General features: G+C 31.4%; 1 protein-coding gene across 2 annotated transcripts in view; it reads left to right on the top strand.

The window, feature by feature from the left end:
• TECRL (trans-2,3-enoyl-CoA reductase like) overlaps positions 1-3,878 on the top strand; it is an 83,714-nt gene extending 79,836 nt beyond the window's left edge. For both annotated transcript variants that reach the window (XM_074324493.2, XM_019756999.3), the window contains 3 exons: positions 1,750-1,835; positions 2,369-2,414; positions 3,247-3,878. In XM_074324493.2, the coding sequence (XP_074180594.1) occupies positions 1,750-1,835; positions 2,369-2,414; positions 3,247-3,374 (260 nt within the window). In that variant the 3' untranslated portion in view covers positions 3,375-3,878. The remainder of the gene's footprint in view (positions 1-1,749; positions 1,836-2,368; positions 2,415-3,246) is intronic.
• The last annotated feature ends 14,748 nt before the right edge of the window (positions 3,879-18,626 follow it).

Below are 18,626 nucleotides of genomic sequence, written 5' to 3'. Positions count from 1 at the left end.
TGCTAGGGAGTGACTTTATGGATGGGAAGAAAGAAATCATATTTGTGTAGGAAATTGAGAGCAATACAGTATCAATTAGAGTCTCAGATAAACCTATGGAACATTACAAAGCTGGGATGAATTGTCAATGTTGTTCTGAATTGTGACATTAATTTGCCATATTGGTCCAATAATGGATTAAGGCTAAACCAGATATTGAACGGGACCTTGGGTGAGGTCACTCCCTTCAGCCAGGCAACCTCATAGGGGGTGCCGAGACTTAAAGGTTCTCTGTCAGCAATACTTCCTGAAGTTGTTGAATAAATGCTTGATGCCTGAAGAATTGAGGTGGTACAGCATTATAATATTAAAAAAAAAAAAATCTTCAGACTTTTAATAGAAACTCTATTGTAAATAGTAAGTATACTTTGAAAAAAAAACAAACATACAGGAATGTAAGTATTAAATTGGTAATGCTTAAATTTATTATTACAATTAACAGCTACTATGTATACTTGAGACAATACCTATATACATGTGTTTTTCTACATCACAAGACATACTTGTTATTTCATTCACAAACTACATCTGGAAGAAATTTGTATTTGTGGCCCCCTGATCACCAACTACCCTCAGGACTGCACAGTTTTCAAAGTAGAGGCTTTAACCCAGATTATCTCATATGCATCTTCCACCTCTGAAATTCACGGATATAACATGGAAGTTTCCTCAATTATCTTTCTGTTGATGGCTACATGAGCATTATACAAAGGTGTTTATATAAATGTTAACTACATAATCTGTAATATTAAATAGCATACATGTTTATCCTTATCTTGAAATGAGCAGTGCATAAAAGCTGCACAGAACCTAATATATTTGTACCTTGATGTTTTACCAATAGATATGATTTTGAAAACATACTGACATTTCATTATGACTTTAGAATTATAACTAGAAGAGATTAGTTTATGTGTTATCTGATTAAATCTTGCTATGGAGAATAAACAGTAATTTTATATTTCACATTTACAAATGTCACAGCTCAAAGTTCAACTTGAAATCATTATAAATTTGTTATCTAAAATGTTTCTTGAAAAAATTTGAAAGGCAAAAAATTACTAACAAAAATCAGTGACAATATGCGAAGTATAATAAGAGCTGTAAATAACAATATTGATTGCTGAACAGGAATAATTTATGTGGTATTTCTGAATATTAACTATACCAATATTCACTGTAATCCTATCATGAGAGATTTTCACTCTTTTCTCATATGTATGATATCCGTATAAATTCCCTTTAGATTTTCACAAATTTAATAGAAAGGGAAGTCTGAGGTATTTAATAATCTCAACCCAAATTATCTTCTTTGACACTGAAGGAGAATATGAAGAGGCATACAATTATTAAAATGTATTTATTAATATCAGTATGCAATACTGCTGTAACTATTATGATATACAAAGTAACATTTATATATTTTTATTAAACTCTTAAACATTGATTATCATAGTCTATTCTGAAATTTTATAGCAATATAGCTATAGATATGGTCAGAAAATTACAGGTATTCTATTTGAGTCAAAATTCGTAACATTTGAAAATGGTTCTCTTTTGAGTAATCTATGAAATAGGTTTCTATAAATATATGATGACATTTCATGTGGTATATAGCAGTTCATCTAGGGAATTTAGAATTATATAAGAAATATATGATCAAATTTGCAATATGTAGCATCATTGACATTTTATTCTCCTTTCTAAAAGGGACTAATGCCTGTTTTCCAAGTCCAAATTATAACCCCTTCACATGGATGTTTTTCCTGGTTTCCTGTCCTAACTACACCTATGAGGTATGCTGTTTATATATGTAAATAATCGAACTTTATTTGCTGATATACTAAATGCACACATTTATGTGTTTACATTTACTGTACATTAATATATGATATGTATGTTTTTTATTTGTAGATATAGCATTGACATAGATATAAATTATGATATAGATTTCAATTCAAGTTATAGGTATAGAAAATTGGAACATTTCAACCACAATTTTCCCTGGAAAAAAGAATGTACATATATTTACCCATATTTATATAAAATTCTACAATCTTCATATGAAATATCTTGAGATGTTTCAGGATCTTTTTATCAAAGTTTTTAGAACAAGGTCTTCCATTTTCTTATGGTACTGTTTTATAGGATTGGTTATGATTTTACAAGAAATTATTATTTACAATGAAATCATTATTTGGAGGTAATTTACTTCTAACTATAAGTTTTATACTGTGCTTTAAGCTTTCAATTAGCTGTTTAATGACACAAATTAGCAACTTACAAGATTACTCATAGATATGTGTTAATTTATGTTTTAATCTAACAGATTGGATCATGGATCAGTTTCACAGTTATGACACAAACACTGCCAGGTAAGACCAAGGTTTATTGACAGTTGAAGTAAATGTATCTTGAAAAGTGATTTCTGAGAACAAGTTGCTCTAGTACTAAAGTTTGTCATGTTTACAAAAGGATTTTACACTTTCATTTTTATTTTAGATTTTTAAGCAGTTTTATAATATATTGGAACAATATTTACTCTGTATCTCTGTAATTGTGGCCTAATCAAAGCTAGGAAATACAGTGAAAAAGAAGTGGTGATAATGCATTTCACTTGAAGCTCTCTCCTGTGCGTATATGCACAGTCATGCATGTGCTGTGTATTCTAGTGTCCTTGAATGTCTTTGTAGGGCAGGCTGGGGGCATGAGTATATAATGTTGAACGCTGGGCATTTCAACACACGCAATGAAGTGAAATATCAATGAACTCCATGTATTAGAAGGGATATTTGTTATATACAGCCATTACATCCATTCTCTGTTCCACTGTACAAAAATTTTGAATCATAATTAGTGTGGTTTGTTATATGCATTTGTGTGTATGTGTGTAGAGGTATGTGATATGCATATGGAAACGAGTATTGAAACATTCAGAGACAAAAATATTTCTCATTTGGAAGTATTTGTGGCAATGGGATATAAAATATGTGGATTTATTTTGACCTCTGCTATATACTTTCTATATGTATTCAACCATGCAATTAATATTGAGTGAACACATATTATGCTAGGCAACAAATAATGAAAACTGATAGAGAACTATGCAGCATTTGAGACATATTTTAAGAGGTGGATATGAGTTTTTCCCCCCCCTAATATAACTTGTTATAATAAGAAAAGATAATTATTTCTTTTTTCTTCTAGTTGGAATTTTTACACTTCTGATGAGTATCCAGATGTCTTTGTGGGCACAAAAGAAACATAAGATTTATCTGAAGAAATTTAATTCTTATATGCATAGGAAATCAGCAATGATTCCATTCATACTGTAAGAAAAAAATAACTGATCTTATATATAGAAAAATATTTACATAAACTCACTAATTCAGACTTGATTGAGGATGTTTGACTATTATGTTCCAGAAATTCACAAGCCACAAATTTATATTGAGTAAAAACATAAAATGACAGAATATAGCTAAACTTAGAGTATAAACTTAAGGCAAATGAAGAGTAGAAAAAGTAGATGCACATAATAAAAAATAGCATCCAGTATGTTTGCAAGGGATTGGTCCTTGAATACGATTTTCTTACTTCATTAAATGTTTTATAACACTATTTGCTTAAGACAATTAAATTATCTGAATTCTAAAGTAAATATTTTTAGAAGTTGTGACATTTAAATCACTTGAATTTTACACATTATATTCATCATAGTTGAATTTTTTCCTCATTGTTCAAAATACTATTGAGAAGTATTGAATATCTTATATAATATTAGCAGTTCAATTTCTTGTGAAATACTACCTGCATTAAAAGTGAAATACTTGCAATTAGTTATGTATCTTATTTATTCATAATACAATATTATGTGCTATCATTTGGAAATTATAACAATTAAAATAATTTATAGACATTATTAAATTATTGGAATATATAATATATATTTATATTTATATACACATCATGTTTATGTGTAATCTATATTAAAATATATACAGTTCAAATGGATTATATGTGATTATGAAGGGAGAGTGAAATTGGAGATATTTTGAGATTTAGAGTGAAAATATTTTTTGCTTTATTTTACTTTATTTAAATTAATTTCAGGTGTACAAAATAATGCAATAGTTAGACATTTAAATCCCTCACAAAATGATAAACGCCTTCCCCCAATCTACTACCCCTCTAACATCATATATAGCTGTTACAATTCCACTGATTCTATTTCGTATGCTGTACTCCACATCCTGTGACTATGTATTATATATTATAGTTGACAATCATTATTATTCAGCTTTATTTTTAAAGGCTTATGCCCTCTCAAAGCCTTGTGCATGTGTGCGTGTGTGCATGTGAATATGCACATATATTTTGATGAGACGACTGATATTACAAAGATCAAGTACATATTAGTTGAATGTTTAAAAGACATTCTAAGTTTCGTCACTTTAAAATTGCGATTATTTAGATTGGTTAATATCTAGAGACTTACCAATTCTCAGATATATAGATGGAAATGGAGATGGAGATAGAAATATAGATATAGATTGATATTGATATATATGGAACAGAATATCTTCATTAAAGTTCTTGGATTATATATGTATTTGACAAAATATCCTTGGTAAAGTAGGTCTATATGCATTCTGTGGGTATTTATTATTAATATATGTGGTCAATTATTCAAGAAGTAACAAAAATACCCCTTTAAAGCATGGTTATCATTCCCAAATATAGGGTATTAAAATATATCAGGGGATGACAACAACAAACTTTAACTCCCTAAAACCCGTTCAGCAAAATAGCATGGAATCATGCAAAAGTCTAGAGGAAGCACTAATGCATTAAACCATATACACCTAATACATCTATGTAATTAACAACCTGTGAGAAATGTCCCTTTGTTGAAAGACAAAGAATAGTTTCTTAATTGGATCCTGACTAATGCCAACCCAAGAAGTTTGCACATCCTTGCAGGGTTAGATCTTTGATGCAGCAAGGACAGGTGGGATACATATACTAATCCAAAAAAAAAGCCTGGAAATAATCTTAAGCAGGAATGCAAATATATAATCACAGATCACAGCTTCTACCTCCAAATCCCTTAATGTAATAATTATGATCCCTGACAAGCTATAGCTTTGCACTTTCCATTAGGAGTTTCTTAAGAATGGTAGTCAAGAACGTCAATATTTAAATTTTATAAACATAATTAAGCATGTAAGATTCTAAATTAACACCAGAATTGGCTATCTATGTAATAAAATATATATTTTGGCCTCTGTATAACTCTGTACACATAAACATCAGTTTCAGATAGATTGCAGATCTACATACATAAGATAAAATATTAAAATTCCCTGCAAAAATATAGATAAGCATGTTTATGACATTAAAGTAGAAAAATAACGTTTTTAAAAAGACACAAAGTGCAATAATTATAAAATAGAACAATTAAGTAGACTATATTAATATTAATAATTACTAAAATATGGCTTGAGGGACCAGAAAAGCAACTCACAGAATAGAATATATTTTTTATTTTGATAGTCCCATAGAGGAAGAGATAAAATAAATGATAGAGTAGATAGATAGATACATAAAACACAGAACTCACAACTTGAATACATAAAGATCTCCTACATATTAATAAGAAAGAAAACTCAATAGCTTTTTGGAAAAAAGACAAACAGCAATTCACAAAGGAAGATACCCACATGATTATTAAGCATATGAAAAGGAACTGAACTGCATTAGCCATCAAGAAAATGTAAGTTAAATACATAATGATATATGAGTATATATCGAACCAGAATACAAAATGGAAAATACCGCAGGTTGAAAGAACTGACGGGTTCATGTCTCAGAATTTTATATACATTAATTCTGTGTGTCACATATGTTCTACCTGCAATGCTTTATCTGGCTAAATACTCTGCAAAGTCAACTGAAAAGTAATCCCCTTAGAGAGGAAAGATTTCATTTCTCAAACATTGAAATAGTATGAATATTCTTTTATACTTCAAGAAATTAAATCTGGGATGATTGTAGATACAATTTTAACTTTTTTTGGTAATGTATAGTTTATTGAAATATTTTATTTTACAATACTATATTAGTTTCAGGTGTGCAACATAGTGATTCAACATTTATATACCTTATGATGTGATCACCACGATGAGTCTAGTAATTATCTGTCACTGTAGAAATTTATTACAATATTATTGACTCTATTCTCTGTGCCATCCTTTACATCCCCGTGGCTTATTTATTTTATACCTGGAAATTGGTACCCTTATTCTTCACCTTTTCCACCCATTCCCTCCCTACTCTTTTCCCTTCTGGCAACCAACACCTTGTTCTCTGCATCTACGTATGAGTCTGCTTCTGATTTGTTTGTTATTTTACTTCTTTGTTTTTGTTTTTCAGATTCCACATATAAGTGTGATTGTACAGTATTTTGTCTTTCTCTGACTTATTTCACTAGTCAAAACACCCTTGGTTACATTTTAAAAAATATTTCAGAGCAATTTTTCCTCACATTTTTTAAGAAGCATTATCAAACTAAAGTTAAAAATTAAAATCCCATTCTAACAGGGAACTTCTGCCTCAGGAAATGGTTTTGTATATTTCCACAACCAAACCTTCTCTGAAGGAAGGCTAATTATAGGCTTCAATATGCACCTGGGTGAAAATTAACTTAGAAGCAGCCTTTAAAATAAATGGTTTTTAATTATTATCATTATGCAAAGACTGCATAAATGCCTTTAATTGTACTTATAAAGTAACATTTGCTATAATCACCTCTAATATCGGGGAGCAGCCACAAGTTTATTATTATTATTATTATTATTATTTAAATAAAAATAGAAGAAACCCTCATTATTGATTCACACGTCATTGTATTTTATTTTACAAGTATAAATATTATAATTGAAATATATCAACTGCTAAAATTTAATCTGTACTGAATGCATTTCTTAAAATTGAACTTAATATATCTTGGAAATATGTTTAATAACTGGAAGATTAAAGGTAAATATACAAAGTATTCAACTGTAATATTTAATTTTAAGATTTGATTAGGCTTGGATATTGGGCATAACTTTTTTACAGAAAAGTAAGGTTGAATATTAGCATTTTAAAAATGAGAATGTGTTATATTTATTTAAAAATTTTTGATGCTACCATGTTTTCATTAACTCTTTTAGGAAATGATATTGCTTAAAATTGTTGTGTGTGTGTCTGCATGAGTCTGAGAATAACTTTTCACAAAACTTTCGCTAAAAGAAAAAATGCAGTACATACAAGTCTATTTTTATTCAAACTTAGCCAAACAATTTTTAGGAAACACTTGTAAATAAACCAAAAATATCTTTAAAGTAGAAGTTTGAGGTAGAAATGATGAAGGTATAGGGAAGAGAGCCAATATGCTGTGGTAATGTAGAGTGATATGGCAGCTGATTCAACATTTTTTTTCTTTTGATTTTTTTCCCTTCTCCAGCTACTTTTAATAAGAAATGTGTGAGAGATTTCTTTTTTTTTTTTTTAATTTAAGTTTATTGGGGTGACAATTGTTAGTAAAGTTACATAGATTTCAGGTGTACAACTCTGTATTACATCATCTATACCTCACATGTGTGTTCACCACCCAGTCAGTTCTCTTTCCATCACCATATATTTGATCCCCTTTATCCTCATCTACCACCACCCCAATAAACTTTAATAAAAAAGAAAAAAAAAGTATTATTTTAGCTATTTTATTATTTTACAGTTTTTTTTCTTTTAAATAGCTGTTTTTCCCTGACAACTGATTCTCCATACCTGTGATTAATTAGAGACAAATAGGTACATACACTTTTAAATGTTAAGACCTTGATTATAGTTATGTGGCACTATTTATGAAGCATTTAAAACTCAATTAACATGTGGATTTAATGTTAATTTAAATGTGAGTGAAAATAATGTTCTGCCTTCTGGTATTACCAGGCTCTAAGCCAACCAAACAATAAGAGTCCAGACTTTAATATTCAAGAAATCCCTTAAGGGTAGGTGTTTATCTAATCCAACTTTCACCAGCATTCATCTCCATTAGTGTGTGTGTGTGTGTGTGTGTGTGTGTGTGTGTGTGTGTACACGTGTTTATATCAAAATAGGACAAATCATAAAGCTATGAAATTATCTTTAAAGATCAACCAAATTGACTTCCTTATAAAACTTTGCATAACCTTTCTCTTTTTTTCCCCCTCTCTTCTGGCACGTTCTGGTTGTCATTTCTTTGGGCTCCTAAATATAACTATTATACTCTATTATACTCAAATGTCCCCATTATAGTAGTTTCTAGACCTTTTATCGTATTACATCTACTTATTATCTTCCTGTTCTAATATCAGTATATTTTAGGCATTTTTGAAAGCAACAATAAAGACTTAATCATCCTTGCATATGCACTGATGAGCAATGATTCAAGGACACTACAGGGGATCAGTTTACAGGCGATACACCTGCTGTAAGAGTTCAATGTTAGCACTCTTTCTCTGTCTATCAATTAGGAATGTTGAATCTAAGTTGCGTACATAAAATCAGTTTCTGTTTACAATAGTATAATTCAGATGAATTATTTTTTTCTTGTAGCTGCCACATGGAGAAAAATCCAGTTTTAAAAAACTGATAATTGGACTGTTTATTTACAGAAAAAGTCATTTCCATCTATTTGAACTCAATTCATGAAAGAACACTGAATATGAACATGTGCGACAGGCTACTAGGAAATGCTGAGCAAAGTAAGCAGTTTTGTGTTCTGAGGAGTATACAAACACATAGCACATGAGAAAAAAAAATCTTAAAATTTTGACATTGCTAGAAAGACTATAACAGATGATCACATTGTACACTATTATTTGTGAATGATACCAGGAACAAGACAAAGAAAGAAAGAAACAAAAACTCAGAGACACAGACAACAGTTTAGTTGTTACTAGAGGGTAAAGGGAGAGGGGGGTAGTAAATGAGGGTAAACAGGATCAAATATAGGGTGATGGGAGAACTGACTTGGTTGTGAACACACAATGCAATATATAGATGATATATTATAGAATTGTACACTTGAAACTTACGTAGTTTTGTTGACCAATGTCACCCGTTAAATTTTAACTAAAAAAAAAAAAAGAATTTTACCCCTGAGAAGCACTAAGAACATTTTTTTTCTTAAATATTCCAAAAATAGTCATACAATTTTATTTCTCAGGGCAGTCAAACATTTTGTTGAGATATGCACTCTACAAACAATTTAGAACACAGGGAAAATTATAGTATCAAGAGTAAAGAAAGTGGACAAAGGGGAAGAGTGATTTATGGGGACTTTGATGTATTAAGTAAACAAATGGGCTGGCGATATACTAGGCAGATTGCTAAAATTTGCCAAGATATGGATAAATGTTCATAGTTTTGAATAAAAAGTCTAGGCAGCATTAAATAAAAATTAAACTTAAGTAAAATTGCCATTTCAACATTTACCTTCAGAATCCATTGATACGAAATTGAAAGATTAAATGAATCTATGATTTTTTTCTAGTCTGCCCATGATTAAAGTAACATACTTTTGGAGCTTTAATTCCATTGTGTATTTTTCTAAATCTTTTTAACTCTTTTATTTCATGGAAGTGTTAGTTACTGTTTCCCCCATAGGATGATGGTGGAAATGCAAAGGTAGAATTCATACATAGCCTTATTGGCAAAATAAGTGAGCATCACAAGCTCTATAAACAAACAAAAAAAATCATCAGATTTTATGTAACCACAAAAGACCCCAAATAGCCAAAGCAATCCTAATTAAAAAGAACAATGCTGGAGGTATCACACTCCCTGACTTCAGTTTGTACTACAGGGCAAGAATAATCAAAACAGTATGGTATTGGCAGAAACAGAGATACGCAGACCAATGGAATAGAATTGAGAACCCAGAAATAAACCCTCATAAATATGGACAGATAATTTTTGACAAAGAAGCCAAAAACATGCAATGGAGAAAAGACAGCCTCTTCAATAAATGGTACTGGGAGAATTGTAAAGCTACATGCAAAAGAGTGAAGATATACTGCTACTTCTCACCATGTACCAAAATTAATTCAAAATGGATCAAGGACCTAAGCATAAGAACTTAAACAATAAACTGCATAGAAGACAACATAGGTACTAAACTTATTGATCTTGGGTTCAAAAAGCATTTTATGAATTTGACTCCAAACACAAGGGAAGTAAAAGCTAAAATAAATGAATAGGACTATATCAAACTAAAAACCTTCTGCATAGCAAAAGAAACCATCGACAAAATAAAGAGGCAACCAACCTAGTGGGAGAAGATTTTTGCAAATAATGCCTCTGATAAGGGGCTAATATCCAAAATATATAAGGAATTCATACAACTCAACAACAAAAAAAAACCAAACAATCCAATTAAAAAATGGTCAGAGAAGCTGAAGAGACATTTTTCCAAGAGGACATACAAATGGCCAATAAACATATGAAAAAATGCTACACATCACTAATCATCAGACAAATGCAAATAAAAACCACAATGAGATATTACCTCACACCAGTTAGAATGGCTATCATCAATAAGACAAATAGTAACAAATGTTGGAGAGGCTGTGGAGAAAAGAGATCCCTCATGCACTGTTGGGGGGGTGCAGATTGGTGCGGCCGCTGTGGTGGGCAGTGAGGAGATTCCTCAAAAGATTAAAAATAGAGTTGCCATGTGGCCCAATGGTCTCCTCTCCTGGGTATCTACCCCTAAAATCTGCAAACATCTATCCATAAAGACATATGTGCGCCAATATTCATTGCAGCTTTATTTACGGTGGCCAAGACATGGAAACACCAAAAATGTCCTTCGATAGATGAATGGATAAAGAAATGGTGGTATATAAACTCAATGGAATAATATTTGGCCATAAGAAAAGATGAAACAGTGCCATTTGCAACAACATGGATGGACCTCGAGATTATCATTCTAAGCAAAATAAGTCAGATAGAAAAAGTAGAGAACCATATGATTTCACTGATATGCGGTATATAAACTGAAAACAAAAGAACAAGACAAACAAATGAAGAAAAATGGAATCAAATATATCGTGATGGAAGAACTGACTCTGGGTAGTGAACACACGATGTGATATATATAGATGATGTATTACAGAATTGTACACCTGAAACCTATGTAACTTTACTAACAATTTTCACCACAATAAACTTTGATTTAAAAAAAAAAAGGACAAAAAAAAAAAGAAAAGAAAAAAAAAAAAAGAAGAAGCTATATAGTCCCAGATTGATTATTGGGACTCTCTTCAGTCCACTCAATAACATGGTTTCTCTGAAGTACAGGGGAACTATTTTAAAAATCAACAGACTAATAAGAGGTAAATGAAAATGTAGATAATTCTTGTGAATTATCAAAGCAATGCAATGGAAAAGGAGTACCATTTAATGTAAATTTAATTCAAAATTATGACAAAAGACCTGAATACAAACCCCATGTAGGATGACTTCGAAGAGACTCATATGAAGACATGTTACACTCAAACTGTGGAAAGATAAAGACAAAGAGAGAGTCTTGAAAGCAGCAAGAGACAAGTAAATTATCACATAGAAAGGATCCTCAACAATATATCCCATTAGAAACTTTGGAGTTCAGAAGGCAGAGGGTTGATGGATTAAAATGCTACAAGAAAGAAACTGCCAAACAAGAATGTTGTGTCTGGCAAAACTGCCCTTCATAAATAAAGGAGAAATGAAGACATTCCTAGATAAACAAAAGCTCAGGGAGTTTATTATCTATAGGCTTGTCCTGAAAGAAATTCTAAAGGTTGTAATGAACGAATACTAAACAGTAACTCAAAGACATATAAAGAAATAAAAATCTCAGTAAAGGCACTTACATGGGGAATTATAAAAGCTAGAATTATTGTAACAAGGGTTTACAACTCTATTTTTTTTACATGATTTAAGAAACTTACATATTCAAAACCTATTAGTCTAAAAGCTCGTATTATTGTAACTTTGGCTTATATCTCCTCATTTTGTTTTCCAATTTATTTTAGAGACTAATGCATTAAAATTATTACTTTATCATTTGGGACATACAATGTGCAAATATGCAATTGTGTGACATCACTAAGTGAAAATAGTGGGAACAGAGCAGTAAATGAGCAGTTTTTATATGTTATTGAAATTAAGTTGGTATAAATTCAAATCAGAATGTTATAATATTGGGATGTTAAATGTAATCCCCGTTACAACCAGAAAGAAAATCATCATAAAATATGTACAAAAGTAAATGAGAAGGGAATAAAAATGTTTCGCTAGAAAAAAAAAAAAAATCAGTTAAAAGTAAAAGAGACAGTGAGGCAAGAAATAAGAGACAATAGAAAAGCTATTAGGCATACAGAAAATAACAAAAGTCCCTCTTTATCAGTAATTAAACACAAAGAGATTAAACTTTCTAATCAAAAGAGATTTGCCTAATGGATAAAAAATAAAATGATCCAACTATATACTGTCTACAAGAGATTCACTTTAGATCTTAAGACAAAAATAGTTTGAAAGTAAAAGGTTGGAAAAATATATTCCATGCAAATAGTAACCAAAAGAGAACAGGTGAGGTTTTACTAATATAACACAAAGCACACTTTAAATTAAAAACAAATTTACAAGAGACAAAATAAAATAAGAAAAACACAGAATTCATTAATAAAAGATTTAATACATCATGAAGATATAAAAATGACAAACATTTATATCTCTAATAATAAACCATTAAAATATGATTCAACATTTTACGTAACTGAAGGGAGAAACAGACATTTGAACAATAGTTGGAGACTTCAATATACCATTTTTAATAATTAATGGAATAAGATACGAGAGAAGTAAGGAAGTAGAGGACTTGAACAGCACAATAAACCAACTAGATCTAACAGACACTGTCTGTGGAGCAGGAAGATCTAGTTACCAATCCCAGGTCAGAATTCCCATGAGTGGAGGGATAGCACAAACCATAACAATGCCAACCTCCAGAAGTAGGAGCTCACAGACATCGATCAGTTCATGCCATTTTCTACAGGTTGGGAGTAATCAAGGAAGAACCAACACACAAGTCACTGGTGGACTCCTTTACTCACAGAATGGAGAAGAAATGCAACAAGATCAGTGTCTATAGAGTGTACATGTCTCCCATGGCCAGCAGTCTCCTACTGATAGTTGACTCAGGACTATGGACTGCTCACACACTTCTGGTGATACAAGTGAAGATCCTGTTCCCTCCCTGCAGGGAGAAGGCATACTGGTGGGGCAGGCCAAATGCCATGTCTTAAGCAATATAAGGGAGTTTACTGTGTACTTAGAACAGGGGACATTTTTCTTTTAATAAGGAAGAAGAATCTGTGTCCAACCATAGATTGGTATCCAGCTTCCATATATACAGAGGGTGCCATAAAATGTATATACATTTTAAGAAAGGAAAAAATTGTGTTAAAATTGTAATACTCAATATACACCGATAACAAAAGATGAATACAAGTCATGTGTGTACATTTTTTGGCACCCCCATATAATGTACCTGCCACATCATAAGCACCCAGTAATACTAGTTACTTTTCCATTCATCCCCACTTAAGTCTGACAATTGATAAATTCCCAAGGCTTTAGCACAATAAGTTTTAATCTTTCACCTTACCCTCTATATTCTGTCTCTAAATAATTTGATGAACATTATCTTTATTTATGCTTTATGTCATTTTCTTTTGGTCTTGCATCCTGACTGAACATGTAGTCCATTTGGTGTTAAGTGTTTATTAAACTTGTATTGCTGGGGACCTGAAATTCGCACGTCCAAATGAGTATTAAGTTAACCAAATGGAATGTGTGAAATAAACACTACAATGCAACATAATAAATATCTGTATAGTGCCCGAATTTTAATTTTCATGTACTACCATTCCTCTGCCAAGAGACTACTAAGTTATACAACTACGTCCACATGGTTTGAATGAAATGGTTTGCAGTCTCCACAGGAAAGCCTTGAAAAAAAAAAAAAAAAAAACAACAAGAAGGGGACTAGCGGGTGGGAGATGAGAGTAAGGGGGATCAAATATATGGTGATGGAAGGAGAACTGACTCTGGGTGGTGAACACACAATGGGATTTATAGATGATGTAATACAGAATTGTACACCTGAAATCTATGTAATTTTACTAACAATTGTCACCCCAATACATGTAAAAAATAAATTAAAAAATCAAAAACAAAACAAACAAACAAACAAAATCTGTCAATAATATTTGTATTTCTGGCTGTTTCTGTCTTATATGAAAGTATCAAGGTAACTTAGGATTTGAAGGGTTTCATTCTTTAGGTTATAACTTTCTACTTCTTATCTAATCTTCAGATTCTCAATCACAGGTAACTCTGAAATTAGGGGAAAGTGCTGAAAAGGATGGCAGAATGATTATTTCAGTTAAATAATGTCCTTCAATACGACACTTGCATATTGCATCTCTCTTTTCTCACAAACAAAGTCAGTCTTTTTAACTAAATCAGTTGTTTTTAGAACTGTTTTTGTTGTTGTTTTCCAAACAAAATCTTATACAACTCTTAGTAATTTAAACCAAACTATGTAATCATAGGAACAATTTTTCTTGGTTTTCTATTAAAAGAAACAAATCAGATTTCTAAAGAGTATTGTAAAATAATTAATAATTTTTCTACGTCCCCTGTAAAGTCATAAAAGTGGAAATCAAAAGCACCCAAATATGCATGCATTTATTTTTTCAAAGGCTTAATTATAATTGTAGCTCCTCTCACAAAATAAGAGTATTTTGTGTATCACTTTCATTTTCATTTCTCTTTCTCTGATATTCTAGCTCTGCTATTTTTCTTCAATGAGGAGATATAGGATTTTAAAATGTAAATCAGTTTACATGTTCAATTTATATATTCATTTATATAATCACTGTTCATATATTCTACCTAAAAAAAAATAAACCATAATGCTCAAAGTTCTTAAAAGAAAGTCTTGTATTAAGATAAAAAAATCTTAGCTATAATTATTCCAGTAAAGGTAATCTAAAAGCACATTCCAACTGACCATAAATAATAGTAAAGAGAAGATATGTTGTAGCTATTTCTATCTCTTACATTTGTCCTTCTTTTCCCCAGGTGCTCTGTATTATATTTGTATTTCTTAACATTAATTGTTCATGTTTATTTTTAAATATATTTTGATGGATGCAACTTTCTCATTAGTATCCTTGAACTTATTTTAAAAATGTTGACAAGCTATAGCTTAATATTATGTTTCTAAATATGAGTGATTATTTGTGCCATTTCACTGAAAAAGGAGGGGTGAGTTCTTCTGGTATGAATCATATATACAAAAAGAAAATAAACTTTCATAACTAAAACAGTTACACATTTTAATACCAAGTGTTGACAGCCAAGTGTTTCAATACAGTATAGTTAAAAACAAGAGAAGTTGTGTTATTCTTTTTCAGAATATCGTCTCAATTTGGAAACTCACACAGTTCTTTCACTTCAGAAGATTCATGTCTCTGATATGCCTCTATTGTAGTCTATTGTTCCTCTTGATCTGTGGCACTGAAGAATGTATGCATCATCCTTCCAATTATGATATTGGAAGTACTGTTCTTCGGTCAATTTGATAAGCCTGGAGGAAATGATGGGTTGTGTGCCTCATTAGCATGAGACTGAGTGTTCCTTGTACAGCATTATTGATTCAAGTACACAGGACCAGATTCTGCTCAAATAAATTTACCGGATAGCTGAAATGAAAATATCTTAGTAACTGATGGTTGAAATTGACCTTTGGTGTTTAATAGCTTGATTCTTCTGAGAGGGAATCACTGATACTCATTACATCCTACTCAATCCATTATGCTGATCAATGCAGTATTGTTTTTATGTTTCATTTGTCAGACTTTCTTGAAAATGACATCATAGAGTTTTCAAGCTAGAAGAGATTTTATAAATGATGGAACTAAAAATACAAGAAGGTTAAGTCTTTTATTTTATTAATTCGTCTGAAACTAGATTCTTTTATTTTAACTTGAATGGTATATAAGGATAATTAGAAATATGCCATACTAGCTCCCTTCTTGCCTATTCCAGACCTATTTGCTAGATGAACATGATCTAAATGCTTGCTTTTGTGGTTTAAAAATACTTTAAAGGAGAAAGCTATCCAAACAACTAAATCAATCAAGAGGCCAACAGAAACTTTTTTAGGCTTTTACAAATGGCATATAGTAAGAAAACAGTTGCTGCCTTGGCACAGACTTTTGAAAAGCTTGATTTCATGACAACCTGAAAAGAACTTCTTATAGATATCCTATATCAGAGGGTCATGTGTCATTATTACAAGCACAATGAAAAATTCTGGCTCACAACATATCCATTTGTCACATAATGTTATTTATTGATTTTAGCAAATAGTATGGTTCTGCTGTCATTTCTTTTAAATCTTATTCAATACCTTTCTGCATGTAATATGAATGTAATACAAATATTATCTTTCTTTAAATACTAATTTAAAGGCCTTTAATCCAGAAATAAAATGATTTACCTCCCATAGGTAATCCAATTTTTAAAGATTTTTATTAAAAAATAGCTAACATATAATATTCTGTGAGTTTCAGGTGTACACCATAGTTATTCAACATTTCTATACCTAAGGAAGTGATTACTATGGTAAGTCCAGCAACAATGTGAAACTGTAGTATGCTATAATAATATTATTAACTATAATCCCTATGCTGAACATTACATCCCTGTGACTTGTTTTATACTTGGAAATTTGGACCTCTTATTCCCCTTCACCTTTCCCCCCTTTTTAATTTTTTCAATTACAGTTGGCATTCGATATTATTTTACATTAATTTCAGATGTACAGCATAGTAGTTAGACATTTGTGTAATATAAAAAGTGATCCCCCTGACTAATCTAGTAGCCACCTGGCACTATATATAGTTATTACCATATTGACTATATTCCCTATGCTTTACTTTACATCCCCATGACTGTTCTATAACTATCAATTCATACGTTTTAATCCCTTCACCTTTTTCACTCTGCTCCTCAACTACCCTCCCATTTGGCAACCACCAAAATGTTCTCTGTATCTGTGAGTTTGTTTCTGTTTTGTTTGTTTGTTTTGCTCTTTAGATTCCACATATAAGCAAATTCTCATTGCATCTGTCTTTCTCTGTCTTACACTCAGCACAATACATTCCAGGTCCATCCATGCCACTGCAGATGACAAGAACCCATTCCCTTCCATGGCCCAGCAATATTCCTTTGTATGTATGTACTTCTTTAGCCATTCATCCCTTGATGGACACCCATGCTGCTTCCACATCTTCCCCATTGTAAACAGTGCTAGAATGAACATATGGATGCACATGTCCCCTCGAAGTAGCGTTTTGGCTTTCTTCAGATAAATACGCAGAAGTGGGATTACTGGGTCCTTCTTTGCTCTTGTTATAGCCTTTGTTTTAAAGTCTATTTTGTCTAGTATAAAGATTCCTACCCCAGATTTTTTGTTTCTATTTTCATGAAATATCTCTTTCCATGCCTTTACTTTCAATCTCTGTGTGCCCTTTAGTCTGAAGTGAGTGTCTTTTAGGCAGCATATGTAGGGGTTTTGTTTTCTTATCTATTCAGCCACACTATGTTTTGATCAGAGCATTTAATCCATTTACATTAAATGCTCTGATCAAATGTAATGTGTTGTTAGTTATTGCCATTTTTGTTTGTTTGTTTAGTTTTTGTTTTCCTTAAAGAAGTCCCTCTAAGATTCTTTGTAATGCTGGTTGGGTGGTGATGAACTCCTTTAGATTTTTATTGTCTGGGAAGCTCTTTAACTGTCCTTTGATTCTAAATGATAGTTTGTTGGGCAATATTGGTTATAAGTTCTAGCTTTTCATAACTTTGAATATTTCATACCAATTCCTTGTGGTCTGCAAAGTTTCTCTTGAAACAGCAGCTTACAATCTTATGGGAACGTTCTTATAAGTTACTAGTTGCCTTTCCCTTGCTGCTTTCAAGATTCTCTCTTTTACTTTAAACTTTGCCATTTGATATATGATGGGTCTTGGTGTGGGTCTCTTAGAGTTCATCTTGTTTGAGACCCTCTTTGCTTCCTGTGCTTATATGTCTATTTCCTTAGCCAGGTTAGGGAGATTTTCCATCATTATTTATTTAAATAGGTTTTCAATTTCTTCTCCTTCTGGTACATCTCTGATGCAATTGTTGGTATGCCTGATGTTGTCCTAGAGGCCTCTGAAACAATTCTCCTTTTTATGGATTTTTGTCTTTTGCTGTTCTGATTGGGCGTTTTCTGCTTCCTTATCTTCTAAATTGATGATTTGATCCTCTGCTTCTTCCATCCAATCTACTATTGATTCCATTTAATGTATTCTTAATTTCAATCATTGTATTCTTCATTTCTGACAGCTTCTTTTTATGTTTTGTATCTCCATTTTTATGTTATCTATTTCTTTGCTGAAGTT

Source organism: Rhinolophus sinicus, chromosome 1 (genome assembly GCF_057876585.1).
Source record: "Rhinolophus sinicus isolate RSI-liver-muscle chromosome 1, RSI-T2T, whole genome shotgun sequence".
NCBI lineage: Eukaryota > Metazoa > Chordata > Mammalia > Chiroptera > Rhinolophidae > Rhinolophus > Rhinolophus sinicus.
This window is presented reverse-complemented; position numbering and strand designations above follow the sequence as displayed.